The 27,194-nt window shown below is 31.4% G+C and overlaps 1 protein-coding gene across 14 annotated transcripts in view; it reads left to right on the top strand.

Annotated features, from left to right (window-relative positions):
- The window catches only part of GULP1 (GULP, engulfment adaptor PTB domain containing 1), a 206,306-nt gene that overhangs the window by 162,503 nt on the left and 16,609 nt on the right, over window positions 1–27,194 (top strand). For 10 of the 14 annotated variants that reach the window (XM_025039383.1, XM_025039385.1, XM_015596407.2 and 7 more), the window contains 5 exons: window positions 6,927–7,025; window positions 12,338–12,475; window positions 21,000–21,116; window positions 21,310–21,390; window positions 21,794–21,886. In XM_025039383.1, the coding sequence (XP_024895151.1) occupies window positions 6,927–7,025; window positions 12,338–12,475; window positions 21,000–21,116; window positions 21,310–21,390; window positions 21,794–21,886 (528 nt within the window). The remainder of the gene's footprint in view (window positions 1–6,926; window positions 7,026–12,337; window positions 12,476–20,999; window positions 21,117–21,309; window positions 21,391–21,793; window positions 21,887–27,194) is intronic. The other 4 variants (XM_025039386.1, XM_015596415.2, XM_015596416.2 and 1 more) reach the window with 1 other exon arrangement.

A 27,194-nucleotide genomic window follows, 5' to 3' on the forward strand; every position in this document is an offset into this window, starting at 1 on the left:
CCTGTCTTCAGTCATCAGTAGATTGATGGAAATTCAAAACATGAATAACTGTGGTAAGTATGGCTTCATTATGTTAAAAATGAACTATTAAATAAATCATCAGATCAAAGAAATATATTTAATAATGAGTATGTACACATCATTATTTTTCTGAATGTGGCATACTCTTCGTAGTTTTTGACATTCAGTATCTTGCCTTTACTTTGTTTGGACAATGTGGACTCATGTCCTAACTCATAAATTGGGAATGGTATAACAACTGTCTCTAATAGTTAGAATATCATGCCCACCAGTTGAAAATGTGGAGTTCAGAGTTGTTCCAAAGCAGAATTTTGCAGTGACACTGTATGATAAAGATGTCCTAATGGACAAATCCAAGAGGACAAATCCTAATGGACAAATGAGTGGGCATGGGAAACTGGTGAGATTAAGAGCCAGAAAAGACATTTAATAAGCAACTCCACATACTTCTAATTAGCAAATTCCTGAGAAAAATCTTATATATCACACATCTTTGAATGGTTTTTTTTTTTAATTGTATGACATCTGCAAAGACATTGTTTTCAGCAAGATTTTAACATTTTAATTGTATGACATCTGCAAAGACATTGTTTTCAGCAAGAATTTTCATCTTTTTTGTTGAGATATAATTAACATATAACATTACATTAGTTTCAGGTACACAACACAATAATGAGATATTTGTATGTATTATGAAACAGTCACAGTAAATCTAGTTAACCTCATCAGCACACAGTTACAATTATCTTTTCTTGTGATGAAAACCTTTAAAATCTACTCTTTTAGCAACTTTCAAATATATGGTACAGTATTATTAACTGTTATCACTATGTTGTGCATTGCATTCCCAGGACTTACTTATTTTATACCTGGAAGTTTTATCTATTCCCCCCCCACCCCCACACCACCCCACCCCGCCTCTGGCAACCACCAATCTGTTGTCTGTAACTATGAGTTATTATTATTATTTACAGTCTATGTATAAGTGAGACTATATGGTATTTGTATTTTTCTGTCTGACTTATTTCACTTAGCATTATGCCTTCAAGGTCCATCTGTGTCTCAAATGGCAAGATATTTTTCTTTTTATGGCTGAATAATATTCCATTATATGTATCTTTATCTACTCATCAATCAGTGGACACTTAGGTTGCTTCCATCAGAATTCTCATCTTTTTCTTATTGAGAAAAAGAAAATTGTAATGTAACATACCACTACAACAGATTCTCAAATTATGTCATTTCACTCAATATTGTTTTGTTATAATGATAAGATGCTGCAGGAACTTAACTCTTGTTTATATCAATTAGCCTCTGGTGAAATTAATTTTATTATAAATCGTTTCACTGAAGTTTCAAGGACCTATTGACACATTAAGGACTTACTGTACTTCATTTACACCGTTAATTGTTATTCTCTGTAGCTGTTCTCACAATATTTTTGAGAAACAGCTCTTCTCTAACTTTATTTAGTTCAGAGATTACACAGCTGTTTCACAGGAAGATTAAGTCTCAGATTGTGCCAGGCAAAGTCATAAACATTAAAATTACTTTGCTTAGAGAATGTCATATTAATCTATTAGTGTTTAAATTGAGAAAAATTGAAGAGGGATGGTTTGTATTCTGGGTGAAGAAATAAAAGTGGATACTATTTTTATCCATTCATTTTATATGTAAATATTTTATTTAATGTTTTAAGTACATATGCTAAAATGTCTTAAGGTGATATTACTCCCATTTAGACTAGCTAACCATTTCTTTCTACTACTCATTAGATAATAATTCAGACTTGCCCTTCTTTTGCCAGAATTTTTAGGTACTAGCAGAGAATTTAGAATAAGATTCTATTTAAGTGTTCGAAATGTTTCACACTTTTGAGCATGAGTCCAGCTTCACTATAGTCAAAATGTTTTATAAAAGAATAATAGTATTTACATTTAATGTTTCTTTATACTTAGAAAATTCTCTATTCAGTCAACCAGATCCAAAACCAAAATAATTCAATTACATAATGGCTAGATAAAATGTAGAGATAGTTGCAATGAAATGATTTAGAAACAGTGGCTAGATTTTATAGATTTTGGTGGGACTTCATGTGCATTTCCTATGTCTTTTCATGTTTGGAAATATACTTTGTTAAGAAAGGAGTATGACTTCCAAAAAGATAAAAATTACAGAGTCTGGAATGTGATTTCCAATAAGATAAAAATTACAAAATACAGTTTAAAAATGCGTACTTCATTAAGAGTAGTTTTGTCCTTCAGATATCTTCCAGAATATATAATTAGCAATCTTTGCTCTACTGATTGCAAAAATTTTGTAGATCAGGAAAATCTATCTGAGGGTAATTATTCATGAATTAATGAATAAAACAATGCTTTTTAAAATCTATTTTTCATTTATTTTTTTAAGTGTGCATCAGAGGCTACAATGCAAAGTATGAGTATTTACATTAAAAAAAATAATTCATGCCCTCTCTCCTCTTTAATTCTGTTGTCATGTCAAAATGGCCAGAAGATGGTGCTATGGCACTACTAAAAGAAAAGAAATTTGCTCTTTAAGTCTGCTTTGTGTGCACATCCCCCATTTTAATTTCCTGCTTAATTTTCTTAAACATGTATTCTGACTGCTTTTTTAACCGCTATAGTTTAGTATTTTATTTTATTTGCTACATAAAGTAACTTTTTATTTATATTTACTAAATTTTTCAAAAGTTAGCAATATTAATATGTTGGCTTCTGACATTAAAGAAGAATTTGCAATTTAAGAATGCAATATGATGGAAAACTTAAACGTTTTCAATAATCAGTTTTTCATGCTTCTATGTTCAATGATGCCTGATTATGTTTTAAGAAAAATTTTAAAAATTTGATTTATTTTATTACGTACTCTTTTTCAGTCACTTAGTGGAGAATTTATAGTTTATAAATTTTTCTTACATGTAATCATTTTTATAAATGTTAAAGTTTTTACTTTCAGATTCTATATTTGTCAAAACAACATATTTTCTTGTCTTGATCATGTTTTAGCCTAAGACTTAAGAAAATACAAAATTTTCTAAAATGTAATCATTTAAACACCCTTTCAACTTCTATATATTTAATATCATTGTAATTGTAATGAATTTAATTTTTAAGTGTTTTGTTTTTAGTAATACAACTAATGTAAATGTTAGAGGACTCAATATATATCCTAAACAATCTGCTTAAGTTTACATGTGAATAAATATTGATGCATAGATCTAAATCTTCTTGATTTCTCTGAGAGATAACAAGGGGGTAGCATTCCTGGACCTCAGTTTTAGAGAAGAGACCCCTACCCTGATGGAGCTAAATTAGAATTACTTGAAGCTACCTCAAGGAATGTGGCCTTGGAGATTACTGTTGAGTTCAATTAAATCTAGGTCCAGAAGATTTTTCATTCGATCTCACTTTCTCTGTGTAACATGACACTCTGTCTTGTTTTAGTTTTATAATCACCACAATAAGTCTAGTAGTTAACATCGATCATCATACATAATCAGAAAATGCTTTTTCTCATGTTGAGGACTTTTAAGACCTTCCCTCTTAGCAACTCTTGAATATACAATACAGTGTTATTAACTACCGACCACAGTCACCATGCTGTACATTATATCCCCATGGTATGACACACTGCTCTGGTCTTCATAACAGTCATTTAATTAATAAAATGGTTAGAGCTTAATTTACAAACATACATACATAGCTGATTTCCCTATAGGATTTTAAAATAATTTAAAAGTAGGATTTAAAATTATTTTAAAATATTCCCTATAGGAATAAATTAACAATTAAATATAAGAACCACAAAGAGGAATAATAGCTCAGACTATTTGGCCCAAAGTGAAAAATTTATTAATTTTCTTGCCTAATGATGTATATTTCATTAGTTATATAGTTAGATTTCATTTTTTCAAAAGTACTCTGAGAAATGAATACAAATTGTGTGGTGATGACATTTAAACTCAGTAGTGCTCCTTTAAGTTTTCTTTAGCTCTTCTGCTTACTGCCAGGGACATATATTTTACTAAGTACTTTATGCATTTTGAGTAATACTTCATCTTTCCCGTCATTTTATGGTGATAAGTTTGTTTTTGTTTGTTGTAACCAGCTATTCTCCAAGATGTTTAAACTTTACTCCCCTTTAAATAATTTTTATTGGATAATTACATGCAAGTTTTAAGGGTAGAACACTATTTAGAAGATCAAACAATGAATTCCCTTAAGCTAAAATTGAAAGAAATTTGCAAAAAATGTCTTTAAGCGTTAATCTTCAAATAGTAAATAGGGAGAGAAAAGACTGTACTGTAAGTTAGAATGATGAGCATGTCTTCAACATAGAAGTTTCAACAAGTGTTTTGGAATGCAGTTAAGAGGTCTACAAGTAAGAGAAGAGACTTGGAGTTGGAGGGAACATGCAAACTATAGAATACAGTAATATTAAATTTCAGAAAAATGGGTTGAATGAGAATATTATACTCTGTCTAAAATACAGATTGAATGAATATAACCTTAAGCATGAGTGTCTTGCAACATTTACTCAACAGTCAAGGTCAATAACCAGTATAAACCTTGGTACACGTGAGAATAGAACTGGGAAGTTCATTTTCTAAATAAAGAAAATCTGTTGTGCAAAAGAAAAGAGTTATTTAGTGATGAGTAGCTGCACAACTAGGTTGTAGGTCTGACTGCTGCAGACCCATTTTATTGACCAAGGTATTAGACTGGATGACCTACGAATCTTTGAACACAATTGCTTCATCTTGCTATGAAGCAGAGAAAAAGGCTTCACATGCCTTAGATCAGATATTTTATGTTTATCTTTCTTTATCTCTTTCTCTTGTTTCCTCTTCTCTTCCTCTCTTTGTTTTTTCTACCTCCAGTCCCTATTTACTTCCTTTCTTCATTTCTCCCATTATTTCTTCCCTTTATTTTTCCTGGCAGAAAAGAAATATCTCAACAGATAAGTTTAATATTAACAGTTGTTTTGTGATAGACTTTTTGGAAACTAAAAGAGGTCACAGGAGTGGTTGTGTCCAGATGTGAAAAAGGCCTCAAGAGCCACTGCTCATTGTTTCTGGAGAAGAACAGCCCCTAGGACTGTAGCTTTGAGTGTTTCCGCAGCCCGGGATGGGAATGGTTGTTCATGTTCATTCACATAGATGGATTTTTTAAGCCTTCATATGTGAACTTCCCCAAATTGTTTTAATTATGCAAATGCAAGAAGGAGATTATGAAGGGAAGAGAAACAAAATTAATCCACTTTCTTTGAGAGAGAGCCGGGATAATTTTTAACAGTTTTCACTGAAGCAAAACAATTTTCTCGAAGACAAAAAAATTCTCTGGCATATATTGCTAGAATTCATGTGCAGAATGTAAGAATGCTGGATACAAAAGAAAGGAAAGAAAGAAAGAAAGGAAAGAAAGAAAGCTGCCTACATTCATAGAACATAACAGACAGCAAGCTAAAAAGTTATACCACCTAAAATGGGTATAAAGGGAGACACTCCCCCTGGCATATAAAGGGAGACACTTCAAGGCATTCGTACATGCGTTAATTATATTATTCTCTATGTCAGAGCAAGGCCATGAAAAGAAAAAAAAGGCCTTATCCACTCTCTGCTCCAGGATTGAACTATACCATGTGTATTCACATCTGCCCTAAATTAGAGAGAAATGCACAATGCAAGTAAATATGACACACAAAAGAAAACTGAAACCCTACCCTGCCTTATGTGCAATCTATTTTGAGTCAGTTTAAGATGATCATATGCGGAAAAGATGCTATATTAGGAAATGATGTTTGGAAGTTCTAAAAGTGGACTAAGAAATCCTATTCTTTTCAATAGGTTTTTTCATTTCTTAAAATGGTGGGGAAAGGAGGAAAGAGGGAATGTAGGGAGAGAAAAGCATTGCTAGACAGATCAGAACACTCAGAAAACTTTAAATTTCAGATAAACAATGAATAATTTTTTAGTATAAGTATGTTTCAAATATTGTGTGGGATATGTTTATATTAAATAGCATATATGTGTTATGTATGTATACATATAGAATGTATATGTGTACTCTAAAATGATAAAAGTTTAAAAATGTATACATAGTTTAATATTCATATTTAACTGGGCTCCTGTAATTTTTTTTCTGGCACTAAATCTGACAATGCTATCAGAGAGGCAGACATTTCATATGCTTAAGTACATGATTATTCTGACTTTCTTTTTGATTTTTTTAACAGAACCTAACAAGCATTTTCATACACTTAAGAAGATACAATTAGTACTACTATGAAAGCATTAAAAAAAGTTTACGTTTTCAAGAAACTCACTACATTTGTAATTCTAGGCTGAGTCTAACTCTGAGTACTATATTTTAGCTGGAATAATTACATCATTTCTTAGCTTCAGTTTGAATATAGTAATCGGTCTCCTTTTATTCATTGGTTTGGTTAGGTAAGACTGTATACCAAACAAGGTGAGTCTCTAGAAATTGCAAAGATGGCACATCCAGCACTGGTGGACTTCAAGTTTTCTAATGGTATTAAAATCAAGAGATCCCCAGGACAAAATAATTTATCTCTGCTTATCTTCCCCAAAAGATTTTTCTTTTTCTCAACTGATATGAATACAATTTTTAAAATACCATGAAAGAAGTACATTAAAATTGTTTTTTAAAAGTTATTAAAAAGTAATCTGATTTTAATGATGATAATGGTAAGTTACTTTGATTTCTAAAATTTTAAAGCTATTTGTTGTTCATAAAATATTTTATAATGGGCAATAATTTCATGAAAGTTCAACACTGAATTCAGACTCTATATATTTGTTCATGTTCATTCTCCATAGAAACAGAATTACAGTTTTGTGAATAATATTTCATTTGTAGTTTGCAAGGCATATCAAGAAATCTGAAGGCCAGAAAATTCCTAAAGTTGAGTTGCAGATATCAATTTATGGAGTAAAAATTCTAGAACCCAAAACAAAGGTAAGGCTTATTTTTGAATGTCAGAAGCACTCTAATATTTAATTAATTGTAATTATATTCCTATTTTAATAAATAAAATATCTTACCAACTGGAACTATTTAGTTCTCAGTTAATGATCATGTAAAACTAGGATATTTAATTTAGGAAGAAAAACAACTTTTGGAATTATGCTCTGAGTGGTCTGTTCTTCATCCTGTGTTTGAGATGTAATAATTTATATTAAGTGCATTCAGTAGTACTTAGTCTTATATTTAGGAATTTTCCTTCACTTGCTGTGAAAGAGATGCATAAAGTATGGCTCACTGAGTATAAGAGAAGACAAAAGCTGTGTGTTGTTTCTTAAAACATCCTGGACTGACTCTTATTGCCTGTAGACATCATCACTGTGTATTTTATTGGGGCTGCCATTATAAAATACCACAGACCTGATGTCTCAAACAACAGAAATTTATTTTTCACTATTCTGAATGTTGAAGTTGGTTTCCTCTGAGGCTTCCCTCCTTGGCTTGCAGGTGGCTGCTATCTTGCAGCCTCTTCACATGGTCATCTACATACACCACCCCTGGCGTCTCTTTGTGTGTCCAATTTTCTTTTGAGGACACCAGTCAGATTGGATAAGAAACCACCCTAATGACCTCATTTTAACTTAATCACCTCCTTCAAGTGTTTATCTCCAAAGACAGTCACATTCTGAGGTACGAGGGCCTACAGCTTTAACACATGAATTTGAAGGGAACACAATTCAGCCCATTAACACAGTATAAACTTAAACTTCTTATATTTAAGAGCCTTTTTCCCTAAAAATCCAATGAAAAAATTTTAATAAAACCTATTCTGGCTTCACATTTATTAATATGTACTCATTATGGACTGAATTGTTCCTACCCAAAATTCCTATGTGAAAGCTCTTAACCCCCAATATGACTGAATTTGGAGATAGGGCCTTTAAGGTTGAAGTTAAATGGGGCCTTAATCCAATGTGATTGGTGTCTTTATTTAAAAAGGGAGAAACATGAAGGATGCATGAGCACAGTGGAAAGGTCATATGAAGACACAACAAGAAGGTAGCCATCTGCAAGCTGAGAGAGACTCCAGCAGAAACCAAACCTGCTGACATCTTGATCTTGGACTTCTAGCCTCTAGAATTGTGAGAAAATAATTTTGGTTATTTAGGCTACTAAGTCTGTGGTATTCTGTTATGAGAACTCTAGCAAACTAATATAGTACTTTATTTGCAATGCCTAAAATTATTGTTTAGAAATTTTGATAAGACCATGATCATCACTTTGGAAAAATTGATTAACATTCAACTCCAATTATTTTACAAATACATAATGCGAGTGCTTTCCTCTAACACTGTAGCATGGTTACTGATAAATTAATTCAATTTGAAATCATCAAGGAAACCCTGACCTGTAAACGGATTATGAGACTATTTTCCACAGTTCTGCAGCTTTACACCAGTCCAGTATTTGCCATTGATACCTTCATCTATGTGCATACCATCCCTAACAGTGGTGTCTGTGGACCAGCATCATCTGGGAGCTTGTTAGAAATGTAGAATCTCAGGTCCCATTCCAGACCTACTGAATCTGAATCTGCAATTTAAGAAGAAATACAGTGATTCTTATGTACGCTGAATTCAAGGAGTTCCGGTGTAGTCGTAGTCTGCTGGCTACATCAGTAGCCCACATTTTCGAATTATAGTCCATGGAGTACTTGCATTAAAAATACCTGAGCCGTTTGCAAAATTAAGTTCTAAAGCCCTGTCTTAGCCTAAAGAATCAGAATCTCTGTGGAAATTCTGCATTTTTAATGTATTTGAGGATAACTGGACTATGGCATGGGTGCACCCACAGTTATTGTTCAATTCCAAATTAAAGAACAATGAATGACATTCCTTCAGACTTTCCAGCCATGAATATAAGACCTCCCACAACTATCCCGTCTAATTTCTTCCTGTTATTCACATTTAGTATTAAGTAACAAAAAGTTGGACACTATTTGTTTATAGCTATCCTTAAATAACTACTGCTGAGGTGGCTGAAAGCAGACAAAGAAGTAGTGAAAGGATAGTGGACGTTTCTATTCAAGCATATAATTGAATATAGTGTGTGTGTGTGTGCGTGCGGTATGTGTATAGTTTGCTTGGAAACAAGGCCATTAAAAGTGAGGCATTATCTATTGAACAGGTGGGTTGGCTGAGATGAATTCATTAAGCAAATGGTAGTTACAAAAGAACGGTAGGTTGTGGGAATAATAAAAGTAACACTGCAACCAAAAGCATACCAACCAAAGTATAGTCTTATGCACAATTTAAAAATAATAATAATCCTAGTCCTACATTTCCTTTTTAAAATTATGTAGCTAATGTTCAGCCAGAACACGTCATTTGTAGGCCATGTTTAAAGCTTCTTCTAAGCCATATAGATCCTATAACTGTTTTGGAGTGTATGCGTGTACAATTAATTATTAACTCAGTTTCTTACATGAATCTTTAGGACTTGTCAAACTACACCTTGAAATATGATAATACACTTTATGTATCATTTACATGTGTTCTTGTTCTTTTTGATTTGAGCCTACCCATAATATATCCTAAACTATAAAAATTTCACCAATACCATAATCTATGCATTATAATCTATAAAACCATGCTATTGAACATTATATTGTTATTGAACATTATATTGTTATTGAACATTATAATGCTTCAAATTTTTCATTAATTAATACAAAGTTTAAGTATTTAAAAAGTGCAAATATGATTACATGCAGTATATAGAGAAAACTTCTTTAGTGTTTAGAATTGATAGTTTCTTAATGGCATATCCTTACAAAAGCACAAAATATAAAGATTTAAAGATACTATAAGATCACTAACACTAATAATCATTTAATTTATTTTTAATTATAATCTCAAGTATGATTTAGTAATATGTACATAATGCAAAAAGTAATGGTGAGCAGAGACAGGGATGGATCATGTGAATGCAAATGTAACATAATATTATCAGCTGGTGATTGTAGAATTCCCCATCAGTCTCCTATAATAATGAGTTTCCGCAAACAGCCTGTCAACCACATCATTCTGTTCCCTAAACTCTTACTGTCAAATCTCCATACCTCCCCCAACCTAAACCCCATTTACAAAACATCAACAAGGTAGGATTCAACTCAATGTAATTATACAACTGACTTTTGATCACCGTATTTTGCTTTACCCAAATCAATAACACCAGTGCTTTTCTTTTCTGTCACAAAGTATCTATTTTCTATACTTGATAGCTAATTTTCAAAAGGCCCAATAGAATTTCCCCCCAAAAAGTAAGTTATCTAAGCTTTTAATGGGAAAAAAGCATCTCTGTTTTTATTCCTACCAAACTTGAAGAGCTATCTGAAGTTTTAAAATCTTTGAAATGTCTTATAAATTCAATTTTATTACATATGAACAGAGAGCAACTGACTCTTTACCCATATATTACATATGAACATAGAATATCTTACTTTTAGCGTGCGCATAGAATGTACCATTTTTTGAATCCATAAAAAACTGTGGGTACTCTGAAACAGAGCCATAGCAGCTCTTCTGCGCATCAGTGCCCCTAGGAGATTATAGATGCCTATTGCTAGAATCCACCTAAGCCTTTCAGATTTAGAATCTGCAAAACAAGACTTAACATCTGTATTTTAACAAACAACAAACAAACAAACAAACAAAACCTTACCAGGTGATTCTGATGCAACCTGTTCATAGATACGCATTTAGGAACCATTGAGGAGATGTGAGTGAACCAAAAAATATCTGCCATTCATTTTATTTTGGGTAAAAGTTGTAATTTAGGGGAAAAATATCTGCTCCTCAGACTAATTTATTTATAGTAAAATATATAGGAGGTAGGATTTAAAAATTCAGTATTAATCTAACATGGACTTGATAGAAATAGACTTTTTCAATCCCATATGGATGGATGAAAATGGAAGTAAAAAGCAATCTCAGTTGGCTCCAGTAGCTTTCTGTGTGTTTTCCCCTTTCTGCTTTTCTCACTTGTCCTCCAAATGAAGATTATGCTGTGCTAGGAAGAGGTATTATAGGTGAATTGAGGGTTTATTTACTTTTTGTTCCAATTCCAATAAAATGTCATCAATATTAAAGGATAAATGTGTTCTCACGATAGTTTATTGTGTTCCCAAGTCTTTATCCTGTCTCAACAAAAAATTAGTACTATGCATTTAAAATCCATAAAGATCTATCACAACAAAAATCCCACACAAATAATATAAAATTGTAATTTTCAGCTCCTTAGTCTTCTTTTGTTAGGACGATACTTCTGCTAATCTAAACAAATGAAGGTGATTCCCAGCTTTTATAACCAAAGGCTTTCTGAGATCATACTGGTACGTGAATTAATGAAAGAATTGCATAGGTTCCACCACCAACTATGTGAATGGTATGTTTTCATATTACTTATTCCTTTTATACATGGAAAAAAAATCATCTTTTTCTGTATCGTATAGTAATGATAGTTCCTCTTTATGTATCATTAACATGATCGTATAATTAATAAACTGATGTAGACCTGCTATCACTATTTGAGAGCTACGATGCAACTGAAGGCTATTGTTTGATTGACTGTATTAACATTAAAACAAAAATGTCAATAAGAAGAGACTTGTCGATCAGACAAAGTATAGGACAGTTTCAGACAGATGTGGTCATTGTTCATCTCAGCACTGACACAAGAAAGAGAAGATGCTCTCATCCAAAGCTTTAGTAGGTTAAGCCCTTCTTTTTAGCATGTTCCTTCCTGCTGTTGAAATGGATGGATCAGTCTATCTAGTAATGACAAAAAAATGACAATCATGTAATATACTTCCTCATTTTAATTTTCGTGCTTGCCAAGCAACCCTTTGATGACTTACAATTTGGTTTGTATGCAGGGAAAGAATGCACTGCTGTAGACAAATTCTCTCAGCATTTATTTGTGTATCTCATTTCGGTCTGATAAACAGTAAAGTGAGTAAGAATGATATATCAAATGTCAGCAAGCTCTGAAAACCCATGAAATTCTGATCCGTTCATATTTTGTTCGTGTTTTTCTAAGTACCATTGAAATGATTATCCTAAGTCAAGGGGTTCATCTCCATTATGTATTTGTTTAAGCTTGGGGTATATGTAATTATAAAATCAAAATTTGACAGAATATTGTTTCGCTTTTAAAGTCATGTGTTGTATGTTCTTAACACTAGCTAGCATTTCAGAAAATGGAAAAAAAAACTCAACTATGTTTATTTCTACATGTGTTCACAGGAAGTCCAACACAATTGCCAGCTTCATAGAATATCATTTTGTGCAGATGATAAAACTGACAAGAGGATATTCACTTTCATATGCAAAGATTCTGAGTCAAATAAACATTTGTGCTATGTATTTGACAGCGAAAAGTGTGTAAGTATGCCAGATGTTTTAGGGTGGTTTGTGCTGTTTTACAAGCCAGGAATTATCTTGTTTCCGGCATTAGTAAAGTATTTGGAAATGAATAAAGCCTGCAAATACTTAGCTACACTAATAGATCCATCCTGTCATGAAAATACGCTTCAGGATTTCATCCTTAACTAAATTCTCATGTTCGGGGGCACAAGCTTGCGTGCGAATTTCTTCTTAGAATGTCATGCCTGCTTATCTTATGCATTTATTTCTCTTATAATCTTTTAATTTATTTGCAATATGAATATTAAATATGAGTTAGTAATATGTACATAATGCAAAGAGTAATGGTGAGCAAAGCTATTTTTTCTATAATATAATTGATCTGCTGAAAATAAATATTTTAAACGCAAGGAAATGAAAAGTGTATGGATCCTTAAAAAAATCTCCAATACTTTGAAAATATGTTTCTTAACTTTCATTATTCAGAAAACTTAATTTAAATGAAAGGTAATGGAATTGTATGTGCATTTGTGTGCTACATGAATACATGCATATTAGCCTGTGAATGTAATCTAAAGTTCTTAGTAAGTAAGAACAATCAGGGAATTCCAAAGTTAAGTTCTGCCATAGTTCTTTCATCTTCTGGAATTTTAAGGAAAACCCTGTGTCTTGATTATAAGCATAAGCTAATGCTAATCATAACCTAGTCCGAGGACCTGTTTTAAAACGTAGTTGTGAATTTTAAGCACACATTGCAGCATTGGTGTCTTTAGTGAAGGAAGAACATCTAACCTCAACAACATTCTTGGCTTAAACAGGAAAAAGAACTTAATTCATTTATTTGTTCATTTTTCATGCTGTCAACAATACCAGAGGACTAATATTATTATCACTATTATGTAATTTATTTCTGGTTTTGGTATGTGACCTTCAAAACAAATATCTTTTTATTTGTCCATATAGCTTCCACGTCAGGTGGACAATATATGCTCTGTAAATTTTTCCTTAAAAAAATACTATTTGGAAAAATTTGCAAAATGTAGAACAAGTTATCTGTATCTTTTAAATTATAAGGCTCTAAAAAGGCAAACTAATGTGCTAAGCTACTTGATGTCAAAATATCTTTTGAGAATTTTATGAACATTATGGAATAACACATCAGAAAAATATGCTTACTTATATAAGGAATACTATGTGCATGATAAGCAATTTCATATGAAATTCAAGTTGTTTTTTAAATTTATCCTATTGAATGAATGCATTATATTTAATGTTCCAAGTGCTTCTTAACCATGATTGTTTGCATGTTTTTCTCCATGTGATTGAGAAAATTAAAATAGATGTATGTGTAAGATAGAATAATCTTTTGCCACTGTGTAGTTACATTGTTTCCTCCCGATCATAATTGTCTATACTTGATTTCCTGAATTTCAATTTTTTTATTTCTTTTTTTCTATTATTAAGTTTATTGGGGTAACATTGGTAAATACAATTATATAATTTTCAGGTGTACATTAAATTTAACATCCATATGTTCTATTGTGTGTTTACCACCCAAAGTCCAGTTTCCTTTAGCTAACATATATTTGATCCCCTTTACTCACTTCGCCTTCCCCCTACTCCACTATATTTGACCCTCTTTTTCCCACCTACCTCCCCCTTCCTCCCTCACCCCCTAACCTCTGATAACCACTAGTCTATAGTCCATGTCCATGAGTCTCTGTTCGTTTGTCCTGCTCATTTGTTGCTTTTAGGTTTATATCCCATATATAAGTGATATCATGTGATTTTCAACTTTTTCTGTCTAGCTTATTATGCTTAGCATGATTATCTCGAGATCAACTTCTTGATCCATTATTTCCTTTGGATATAGCCTATTAGTGTTTTTTTTTTTTTTTTTCTTGAAGTTTGAAAATAATTTCTTGAAGCCTATAGCAGTGGCTCACAACCATTATTTTGCATAATATTCATAAGAAGGGTCTTGAAAATAAAGCCCTCAAAAAATAAGTTCATATTAATTGGGGCTGGAGCTCAGGAAATCTACATTTAATAAGTTCACCAAGTGATTCTGCTTCAGGCAGACGGAAGTCTGGGCTTTGAAAGGATCCAAGATATCTCTCCAACTACAATCAGCATCACTTTCATGAGCCCAAAGAAGACATGTTTCTTCAAAGTTTCATTATGTTAAATTCACCTCAAGGTTTTATTTGCTGTAATTATAACAATAACTATATTTATAAAATTGATTTTGACATGTACATAGAATTTTTGATATGCTAATTTCTTTAATTTTAATTTTAAACAACTAATCTTAGAGTGACAGAATCAAGATTAAAATTTGACATTAGATTGCCATTGAAGCTTTTGTTGCATTATGCTGTATTATTCTCATAACTGACCTGTTCCAGAGTCCATCTCCTTTTAATGAGGCCTTTGTCTTATCTCCTCATTTTATCTTTTCAGTACTTCTGTAAAATTGTTGAGAGTTGAAAGATAGATGGCATCTATCATAATGTGCCATGAGGCTGGAATTCACTACTTTATTAACAGCATCATGTTGTGTTAATGAGTCTTCCTCCTTCTGTGGTGACAATGAAGATCACATAGGGAGCTAAAGTACTAAGCCTTGCCAAGCAGTAATAAAGAGAGGCCAAGTGAGGAAGCTGAACATCTATTCCCACAAGGCAGTGATGAGGCAGTGCTCTCCCATTCCCATTCTCCTACTGAAAATCTATGAGAGTGAACCACCCAAAACAAAAAGTTTAAATAATTTCTAGAGTCTCAGATAATATGTAAAGTACCCAGTATTCAATTAAAAATCACTCAGGATATCAAGAAACAAGATCTTAAACTAAATTAATAAAAAAGATGACCAATAGATCCCAACACTGAGATGAGAGAATATTAGAATTACCAAAGATTTTAAAGAGACATCATAAAGATAATTTTGAAAAATTATGTTCAAAACTAATACAATTTTTTAAAGAAAATTTTATCAAAGAAATAGAAAATCTAAGCAAAGGAGTAGAAGATATAAAGAAAACACCAGTACTAAAATAGACCATATCTTGAGCTATAAAATAAATTTCAAAAATTTAAAAGAATTGAAGCAACTAAGAAAGAACAACAAAGAAATCAATCTAAAAAAATAATAGAATAATCATAGAAAAATCTTGAAATACTTGTAAATGAAATGTCACATTTGTAAACATTCCATCTGTCAGAGAGGAATTTACAAAGGAAAAAATTTATGATGCAGTGAACTATGTGTAAATGAAATAGAACATAACATTTTTGTGCTATAGATAAAATAATGCTGACAGAAATTTATAAAACTAAGTTAATGCATTAGGAAAAAATATGTCTCAAATCCATAATTTAAGCTCCCACCTCAAGTACCTAGAAAACAAAATATCAAAATAAATTCAAAGTAAGCAGAAGGAAGAATATAAGAAAGGTAAAAAAGAAATTAATGAAATTAAAAACAAACAAATAGAGACAATGAAACAAAGAGCTGGTTCTTTGAAAGATCATAAAAGTAACAAAAATGTAGTAAGATTGGCAAAGAAAAAAAAAAAGGAAAGACACAAGTTACCAATGTCAGGAATAAAATAGGAGATTTTTATTGCCGACCCTCCAGATAGCAAAAGAATAATAAGATGCTATAAATAGCTATACACATAAATTTGATGACAAGGATTAATTGAATTAACTTTTCAAGAAACAAAAACTACATTAAATCACCTAATATTAAATATATAATTTGAACAGCCCCATAACTATAAAGGAAATTGAACTTATAATTTAAAACTTATTAAAAGAGAAATCGCCAGGCCTAGATGGTTTCACTGGAGGAATCTATAAAATACTTAAAGAATTACCATTCTATACAACCTATTTCAAAAAATAGAAGTGAGAGCACTCCTCAATTCATTTTATGAAACTATTATTTTTCTAATAGCAAAACAAGACATAGTGCATAAAAGAAAGAAAATTACAGACCAAATTTTATCCCTTAAGAATGTATATGCAAGGATTCCTAATAAATTATTAGCAAATATAATGCAGCAAAATATAAAAATAATAATATACAATGATGAAGTAGAGGTTGCTCTTAGCATGCAAGTCTTGTTCAATATTCAAATATCTAACAATGTAACCAGCCATAGTAACAGGATGAAAAAGAAAAATCATATGATCATATAATTAGTGCTTTAAAAATGCTTGAAAAAAATCAAATTCTATTTATGATTAAGTACTGCCAGAAAATAGGATTATAAGGTAAATTCTTCAATTTGATAAAGAGCATTTAAAATTGAAACTATAGATAATATTTAACTTAATGGTGAAAAACTGAATGCTTTCTTCCTAATATTCAGAAAAAGGCCAGGATTTCTACTTCAGCCATTGTTATTAAACACAGTCCTGGAAGTTCTAGCCATTGCAATAAAGCAAGAAAAGAAAATAAGCATACAGATTATAAAGGAAGAAATAAAACAGACCTTTTTTTGCAGATACATGATTATTTACAGGGAAAATCCAAATGAGTTTACAAAAAATACCTTGGTCTATTAAGTGAGTTCAGTAAGGTGGCAGAACACATAATAAACATATAAACATCAATTGTATTACTATATGCTAGCAATGAACACATGAATACAAAATTTACAATTACTTTAAAAAGTACATATTTATAACCCTAACCTAACATGTGAAACTTGTATAAGACTTGTATGTCAAAAACTATAAATCACTGATGAAAGAAATAAAAGGAGATGTAAATAAATAGATATACCATGTTTATGGATTCAAGGACTCTGTCTAGTATATATATCAGTTCTCTCCAAAGTAATGTACAGGTTTAACACAGTTTCTGTCAAATTCATAGCAAGATTTATTGTTAGATATAGATAAGATCATTCTAAAATGTATATGGTAAGGCAAATGAACTAGAATTGCTAAAACAGTTTGGAAGAAATGGAATAAATCAGTTTACCCCATTTCAAGACTTATTATACACTTAAAGTAATTAAGACTAGTTTTGGTGAGAGAATAGATAAATACATTAATGGAATAGAATAGAGATCACAGAAATCAATTCACACAAATATACCCCACTGATTTTTGACAAAGGTACAAAAGCAACATAACAGATGCAAATACAAAAGATGGCCATTTCAACATATGGTGCTGGTAAACTTGGATCTCCATGGACAAGCAAAATACACCTGACCTAAACCTCACACTTTTTACAATAATTAACTGAAAATGTATCATGGATTAAATGTAAAATGTACAATAAAAAACATTTAGAACAAAACACAAGGAGAATCTTCAGGCTGGACAGAGTTCTTAGACACCCAAAGCAGGATCTGTAAATGGAATAAGCGACAAATTTGACTTTATCAAAAATAAACAGTTTCTCTGTGAAAGGCCTTATGAAGGGGATAAGGAGACAAGCTAAGACTGGGAGGAAATATTTGCAAACTTGTATCAGATATTAGACTAGTGTCTACAATATATAAAGAACTTTCAAAAATCAACAGCATAAAAACAATTTATCAAATTGGAAAATGAACAAAAGATATGAAGGAACATTTCATTAAAGAGGATAGTCAGATGGCAAATAAGGATATGAAAAAATGTTACCATTGGTACCCATCGGAGAAATGCAAATTAAAATCAAAGTGAGATATCCATCAGAAAGGCTAAAATAAAAAAGTGATAATACTAAATGCTGGTAAAAATGTGAGAAAATGGATTATGTGTACATTTTTGGTGAGGATATAAAATGGTACAGCCACTAAGGAAAATTTTTGGCACTTTTATACAAAATGAAACATGCAACTATTGTATGACCCATTTAGGCATTTACTCCAGAGAAATCAAAACTTATGTTCACACAAACACTTACACAAAAATGTATATAGAAATTTATTCATAATAGTCATAAACTACAAAACCCTAGATAATGGGTGAATGGTTCGACAAACAATGGTACATTCAAACCATGGAGTACTTCCTATCAGCAGTAAAGAGGAATGAACTGTTAATATACATGACAACTTGATGACTCTCCAGATATGTTGTGAAAAAAGTCAGTCCCAAAAGCTTACATACTGTATGTTCCATTTGTATAATGTCTTGACATGACAAAATTATGGAAATGGAGAACAGATTAGTCTTTTCCAGGAGTTAAGGACAGGGTAGGATAGAGAGGAAGAGGATGTGGCTATAAACAGCAAGATGAGGGATTCTCATGCTGATGGAATTATTCTATATCTTGACAATACTAAGTCGGTTGTGATTTGCACGATAGTTTTATGTCTTACATTGGGAGAAAGTGTTTAAAGGGTATACAAGATCTCTCTGTATTATTTCTTACAACTATATAAATCTAAAATTATTGCAAAATTAAATGTTTACTCCAAAAAAAAACTGGAAAATAAATTCTGAACTCTTTAGACCAACCCTTTGATCACATTTTAAATAAATCTAGGTCAGAGTGATTTAGTGCCTTTTCCAGAGTCACAAAGCTATATAGCAACAGAATCAGAACTGCAATCCAAGACCCTAGATTCCTATTTTTACATTCTTCCTGTCATATTATATTACCTGTATGATTGTGACTTCTCTGGAGTCCTTCTGCTCTTCATTCTATTCATTTGTTGTATTTGATATAGTTAGTATTTCTGTGAATTTCTAAGAACTTGTTTGAAATTTAGATGGCTTATCTTAGTATGCTAAGAAACTGGAACTCACTTTATTAGTATCATCATATCATATTATTAAGATTTAATATTTACACAATTTCTATACTCATAAGTTTACAAAATAAAATTAGACTATGAGTACATATTATAATGTGGTTGATTTGGTTATTTTAAGAGAAAGATAGTCACTGTCAACTGTTTAGTCATCATTTTGATAGTTTGTATTTTTTACAATTTTGTTTTCGAATGTTAATACATATATTTTATTCACTGGATATTGCACTCGATAAAATTTAAATAGTAGCCCCAACAAGCTGATGAGACCTACATGTTTTCTTTTAATTATGTGAAATGAAATATAAAATAATGCAAAGTTTAAAACTTCTCTCATTAACTAATTGTAAAGAAAGGTTCATGTGTCAAAAGAATCATACATTATTATTACTAGAAGGAATCATTGCATTCAGTCTTTTTTATCAGGTGTATTTATTTGTAAGCTATTTATTATATATTCTTGTTAGATTTCACGTTTGCTTTGAGAACATTTTTTTGAAATAAAGTTTTTTGAATTTAAATGGATCCCCTTAGCTTAGTCATTCATGAAACTAGGCTAATACAATAAGGGAACTACAAATTAAAAAGACATTTCTTTTTTCTGCTTTTTCATGAGACAGTTTGCAATGTAATTTAGATGTTTATTTTGCCTTTTTTAGTTAACTGGGTTGAATGCTATGAATATATATATATTTTTATGGCTAAAAGTCTTTCTTAAACAAATAGTGAACTACAAAAATTACAATTTCTTAATTAAATCTAAGCTTTATTAATAAAGCATAGTTTTAATTTAGATTGCTTGTAGCATAGCAGAAAGTTTTAGGATTTGCAGTAGATTAGTGAAAGCATAGTACTTTCAAGATTTAATGTTACTAGCAGTTTTTATGTCATGTCAAGTTCTTAGAATTGAATGTGATGTATTTGTGATGAATTCAGTTAATTTATTTACTAAATTTGTTTATAATGTTAATAAAGTAAATAAACCTTTAATGTTTACATTGTATAAGACACTGTTATATCAGTTGAGTTATGAAGGAAGAAGAAATGACCAGGCGGATTTAGAATATTTGTGGCAGTTTCAAGTTGTAAATTGTTTACCAGTTCAAATACAGATGATAGATATATATTGTTCAATCAACAGTGTTTTACAAAAATAATGTTTACTTAAAATTGGGAGCTTTCATATAAAGATTCAGATTTATGACCTCATCTCACATATTTAAAATCTGACAGCTCTGTGTCAGAATTGCTTATTTCCACAAGCCAACAATTAACTGGAACTGAGCAGCAGTTGCTCCATTTAGAGAGGGCATATCTCAAGTTTTCTACAGCACCACCCAGACAACCTCATTCAAGCTACTTGCCAGGTTTAACAGACCCTCCTCACTAGGAAGAGGAAATAAGTAGCAAAGCAATGAGAGAAACCGCAGTTGACACTATGCTTTCATTTGATAGGCACTAAGTATTTGAGGAAGAGAGGAAAACAAACTAGGAAAAAAAATACCGTGATAAAAGAGATGAGGAGTGGGACAGGACTCTTGCTTTCAATTTCAACAGCTATTCATTTAATTGCCAAGACATTTTTTTTTTTTATGTTGTGCATGGGTAGGCATTTAATTATTTTGTTAGCAGAGCCAACTTTGTTCAATTACTACACTTCTACCCTCAGCCATTGCCCTTTTGAAGTACCTCATGTGAATGTTTTTCTTGATTCAAAGAATAGTCTGACATATTATTATTGAAATGCAAATCATCTTTGTTTTATTTTTACAAAGGCTGAAGAGATAACTTTAACAATCGGCCAAGCATTTGACCTGGCATACAGGAAATTTCTAGAATCTGGAGGAAAAGATGTTGAAACAAGAAAACAGATTGCAGGGTTACAGAAAAGAGTGAGTAAACTAAACTTGTTTCACATTTATGTGATGTAAATACAGGGAAACTTGCATATCATCAAACAAATTTAGAAGGCCTGCCATTAAATTTCCCCCACACTGATTGGAACTGCTTTCACTGTGTTCCTATAATTTTTCATTCCTGATCCCCTGCACAGTTTTTAACCATTTTATATTGAATTCCCACAAGAACTTAGTGTTCTCATGTGACTTTGCTTCACTTCCTGATGCTTCTCATGGGGATCAGAGCAGCAGAAACAGCAGATGCTGGGTAAGTGGTTTCCCATGCAGATCAGATTCCTTTGTAATTAAATTATACCCTTTCTCCATTCTCTTCAAAATCATCATAAGCAAGTTTCACTGTCTTGTGGTTATACTCCAAGATTATGGGTACGGATTGCACAGTGCAACAAGAAAACATAGAGATGAGGTATTAGGAACATGAATTTTGCACACATGTGAAAACATACTTTAAATTTAATCATATGTCTTTCAAGTGACCTAGAATTCTTTATTTCCCAAGCTTTATCAAATAATTTTCTCTCATGTGCACAAAAGAATGTATTAAAGTTTTAAATAATATGAAGTCCAATTCATTATTGTAGCCATTATAAAAGCCAATATTTTCCAAGAGTAAATTTCTGAAGGTTATACAATAATCATTTGCTTTTTAGATTCAAGACTTAGAAACAGAAAATATGGAACTTAAAAACAAAGTACAAGATTTGGAAAACCAATTAAGAACAACCCAGGTATCAACATCTCCAGTAAGTGTATAAAACATGTGTATGTTTTCTCAGAAACAAAAGTTCATGGTGATAAAATATCTCTAGATTATCAGCTCTGAGATATTTCTAGTAATACACTCAGATCAGTAAAACTAAACATGAATAGAGATGAAAAGTGCTAAACAAAGTTAATAAATTAAAATTACATAAGTAGCTCAGATCAGAGTTGTTTTTTCATGTTGCTCTTTTCACTTGTGTTTCTAGAACAATTCTCAATTTGGTCTTTTTCTCTTTGTAGCATATTCTTTCTTTCATTCCTATTGATTACTGTTTACTGAAGTTAGACTTAATGCCCTAAGTCAATCTACCGTTGGAGTATTGAACTTTATTCTAGAAATTGAACTGTTAACAAGGCAGCCCAGTTTTATATTATGTAGTAAAAGTTCCCACTGGGAGTGACACAGTTGTATTTCAGACACTAAAATGAGTAGTAATCTTTGCAGACAACACTCAAGCATTTATAGTTAAATTATTTGCTTTTGGTTTATCGTAGATTTGAATTCCTTTCCCAGTACTATGTATGATACCATTATTTTGTGATTTTGGATAAGGGAAATTTTTGGAGGGAGATAGAATTTAAAACAATATTTTTCCTAGGCAAAATATATTTAGTAGATTTTTTCTTTTTTGAATTATCTGATATTCTCCATTAAAATGTATATTTCATTTTATATTTTGAAGATATTTAATATATAACTTACAGCATGTTACTGTAAACTGAAACACAATTATAGCATTTGCAAACTTTCAAAAAGAATTTTTGTTGCAAATTTTTATTTGCAAGTCCATTTGGGTTCAGTGTCTAGGCTAACTCAATGAAAACTTTATATATGTACATATGTATATATGTGTGTGTGTGTGTGTGTGTGTGTGTGTGTGTGTGTGTGTGTGTGTGTGTAGCGCTCTAGTACTAGAATGTTTCACCAGTTCATCACTATGAGCAATGCTTCTATAAGAAGTTACATTTAGAGTTTCAAATTTGGTGTTCCCTGGAAATGAGTCAAAAAACTTTAATCCTCTAAACTCACACTTTCTCATCTTCCATACTGAAGCAGTTCATATTTCCATTGCCTGACATATAGTTTGTGACAGCAGGGCTGATCCAGCCAAGGTAAGAGAGGATGGGAATGAGGTTCCTACATTCTCATGTACCTTTGTTATACACAGTGAGATACTGGAGCATCCTCTTCAGGTTTTGCCTTATTATAATATTCTTTTTTATTTTTTTCTCTTCACCACCATTACTATTTGCTTCTCATCAAGATTATGACTTTTTTGGGGGTGGGGGGGTGGCTCTCTACCTCAAAGGAACAGATCATCAGCTCAAAATTCTTTAACCTCGGTCCCCAAAAAGGAGCAATATCCTTTTGGCTTTTGTTGAAAGTCATATTATAAAGCATTCTGTGAAATAACTAGGAATATAGAGATAATAAAGAGGAGGTTACTTTTTCAAGCAATCTAAATAAGATAGTTGTTCACAAAATTAATTACATATGAAAAGTAGCTTTACTTGAGTATTTATGTTTACAAAGGATTAAAATAAGATCTATCACCATTTTGGTTGCAAATGCAAAGCTTGCTCATTGTATGTCCTCTGTGTCTAGAAGGAAAACTAAGGATATCATGTTGAGGTAGATTTGAAAGGAGCAGAGACATTTGGGGCATGTTGATAAAATAACACTCCCCTCTTATATCTCCTGAAAGTAGACACTGCCCTGGACAAGCACTAGGGCAACTGAAAAAAAAATGGATCAGATTGCGGGGTTATGCATGTGCCTTGGTTATATCACATGGCTACCAAGTTGGCTTCAAAAATGGCAAGGAGCAGGAGGAATAATGAGATGATACCTGTCAGTGTCTGTGACCCTCTGGCTGAGATAGCCATTACAAGCAGTGAGCACAAAAGTTGATATGTAAATGAACACACACTGTCTTTGAATATGTTAATTTATTCAGTAATTCTCATTGATAGAGTCATTTATGTAAAAAATGATAGTTATTCAAATAGACAGTTATTAAAATGGATTAACTCTCCTGAAGTTGCTGTTTAATAATTATTATAGATATTGTGTTCATCATAGGACTGAAAGTGTATTAATAGAATGCTCCAAAGATTATAACTAAAAGATTGACTTAAGGGAGAAATCATTTTCTCTAAACTACTATTTGCACGTAATACACTTGTAGAAAAATTATTGCATCATTGATCATCATGCAAATAACTCATAAATTTATAATCTACTTATATTCTCTTATCATGGTAATATCTCTCTCTGTATTTTTATTTTAACTTTTAAAAAATTGCTTGTCATAATTTTTCAGCTTTTAAAGTCTAATAAGATATTAGACTTTTGAAATTGCTGATACACTGGAGGGTACACATCTTCATTAAGATAAAAACATTAAAAAAAATTAAAACATAGACTAGTCAATGTACTGTGTACTTGAAACTAATAAAATAAAATTTAAAAAAATAAGAAATTATTTGATTCTTAAAAGAAAATGAACTCAACATTTTTAAATTGCTAAAATATATCTGATTAACTCAAATCGTTTTGAAATATTGTTATAGGTTTTTATTAGCAAGTTTTAAAAAAATTTTTGAAGAGCCTATCACCAAATATTTTTGTCTTTTATTTTCAATTTTAGTTACATAGCTGTGAAATAAATTAATATAACACCAAGTGCATCTATATTTATTTTACATCTGTTAAAATGAACTCTTAATTTTTCTGATATTAACTAAGAAATAAAATTAAATTACCTATAATTATTTAGTAAATATGAAATATTGCCATGTTTATAAATATCTTCTCCGTTGAAGATTTTTTAATGATTCAAACTTTTGAAATATAACTTTAAAAAACAATAAAATTAGAAATAATTAAAATATAAATTTAAAATATAGGTATCCTTTATTTAATAGTTTGCAATGGATCTGCAGTAAAGCAAATTTCTATTAAGTTAGAAATGTTTTATATCTGTTCTTATGAAATTTGAGCATTAGTTATCAGGGAAGCCCTTTCTGAGCAGGTGGCAATTTATTTAAGACCTGAATGATAAAAGTTAAGAGCTGAAAACAGTAACAAGACCTTGCACCTGAAAGATGGTAATCAAGAACCAAGAAAATTGGAAATGATGTTGAAGAGAGAGTCAGGGTTTAGATTTCATAGGGCCCTATGGGTCATGATAAAGGGTTTTTGTTGTTGTTGTTGATGATTTTTGTTTTGTTTTATTTTGTTTGTTTTGTTTTCTTAATTGCACTGAGCAGGCACTCAAAAGTTTGAAACAGGAAATTTTGGGATCATCTGGCTGCTGTATGTACCATGGGCTATAAAGAGTCCAAAGTGAGGTTCCCAAAGCAGGCTAGGACACTGTTTCAGTAGAGTAGAAGAGGGAGAAGGGTAAATTAGTATAGAATTCTGTCAGTTGAGATGATGAGCATAGGTTGATTATCAATCTATTTTGGAGGTAGAGGTTGCAGGATGTACTGATGCTTGGTTGGGTACTGCAAAATAGAAAAAAAAGGATGAGGATTGTCTTTTAAGGTTTTATTCTGAGCATCTGGATTGGTGGTGTCATTTTCTGAAATAGACACAACTTATGGGGAGGTGAATAATAAAGAATCAGTACTTCACTTTTACTCATGTTAACTCTGACTACTGGACAGCCAACTGGAGATGTTTATTAGATGTTGCATATATTTATCTGAAATTCAAGGAGGAGGTCTTGGCTTATCGTATGGTATTTGAATTAAAAAAATTTCTCTTTTTCTTTCATTGTCTGGACTTTTGTTTATTATTTTAGTCAATATACCCATTAGCAATTTCTCAGTGTAAGTTTATGGAGTAGTTTAGTTCTAGCTAAAGAAAACAAAATGACTGTATCGTTTTTTTGGTTTGTTTTTTTTTTTTTTTGCTCAGTGTTAAAAGACATTTCTAACTACAAAAATTGTATATCTTTTATATATGTATACATATATACATATATATGTGTATATATATTCCAAATCTTTTTTCACTTAAATCCAATTCCTCATATGCATGATGAATGAAGACCATTTCTATTTTCTCATGTATAAATTGACATGCTAGTTTTTTGCTTGTACTTAACAAATAGAATGCTTACATGTCTTCTAAATACCACTCCAGTGGTTCAATCATAGGTTTCTTTTCTGCCAAATGAAATAGCCTTTGATAGTACCCATATTACATACCTCTGTATCATACTGAAATTGTGGAAATCTTTTCATTGGTTTTAGAAATTGGGTCTTTATTTATACAGTCATTTAGATACACTGAGAAGTTTCCGTTACTTGACTGTGCTGTTTGCTTTTTGCTGTGTTCTAGTGGTTTGGCAATAGATTAGAGGTTGGGTTTTCCACCATTTGGTACTAATTATCTAGGAACAATCTGATTTCCATTTATTACATTCACATGGCAGTGTCGCCTGTATTTATATCAGGAAAAAGGGTTTATTCTGCCCTCCTAGCCTCATGAACGCCTCCAGAAGATTGTTCCATTATAAGTTGTGGGCATAGCAAATTAGATCAAATTGTTCCTCTTGATTCTTCTGTCTGGGTGCTTACATTTTACATTTCTGGCTATAGGAGTTTTTAACTAAATCAAACTATTGCCAGGAAGTTAAATGAACAAAATTGTAGTCCTAAGAAATACTGGATTTTCTATTGCTGAGTAAAATAAGTGTCTCCCTTTCAATTAAACCAAGTGTTACTGGATGAAATTCTGCCTTTACATAATCAACTGTGTGGCCTCTGATTAGATTTGATAGGACAATTCTAACCTAAAATGTGTATTTTATTGTGGATAAACAAACCTGCCTACTTATCTTCCTCTAACGTTTTCTAAACACTATTGAAGTCAAGATAGGCAAGAGTAGATTGTGAAAACTCTTAATTATACAGCAAGCCAATTGTGAATCTTTAAACAAAGGCATAAATTTTAAACATGAACATCTATTCAAGAACATTTGGTGCCCACAAAAAAATGATTACCAGTCCACAGCTTCACTTTTATAATTATTACTTGCACAAAAGATGATTCTAAAGAAGTAAACCCTGTCTAACGGGAAGAAAAATATATTTCATTCCAATTCTGACCATGAATACCTGTTCAAATCATTTAATCTCTCATTTTCAGTTTTCCTCTTTGAGCTATGTAGATAATCATATCCATTCAACTTGCAAGATTCTTGTAAGGACACATGAGATAATAGTTCTTACAACTAAGACCAATATAAACAACCTGTCGATTTAGAAATCTAAAAA

The sequence above is a fragment of the Pteropus alecto genome, unplaced genomic scaffold (genome assembly GCF_000325575.1).
Source record: "Pteropus alecto unplaced genomic scaffold, ASM32557v1 scaffold3, whole genome shotgun sequence".
NCBI classification, from domain to species: domain Eukaryota; kingdom Metazoa; phylum Chordata; class Mammalia; order Chiroptera; family Pteropodidae; genus Pteropus; species Pteropus alecto.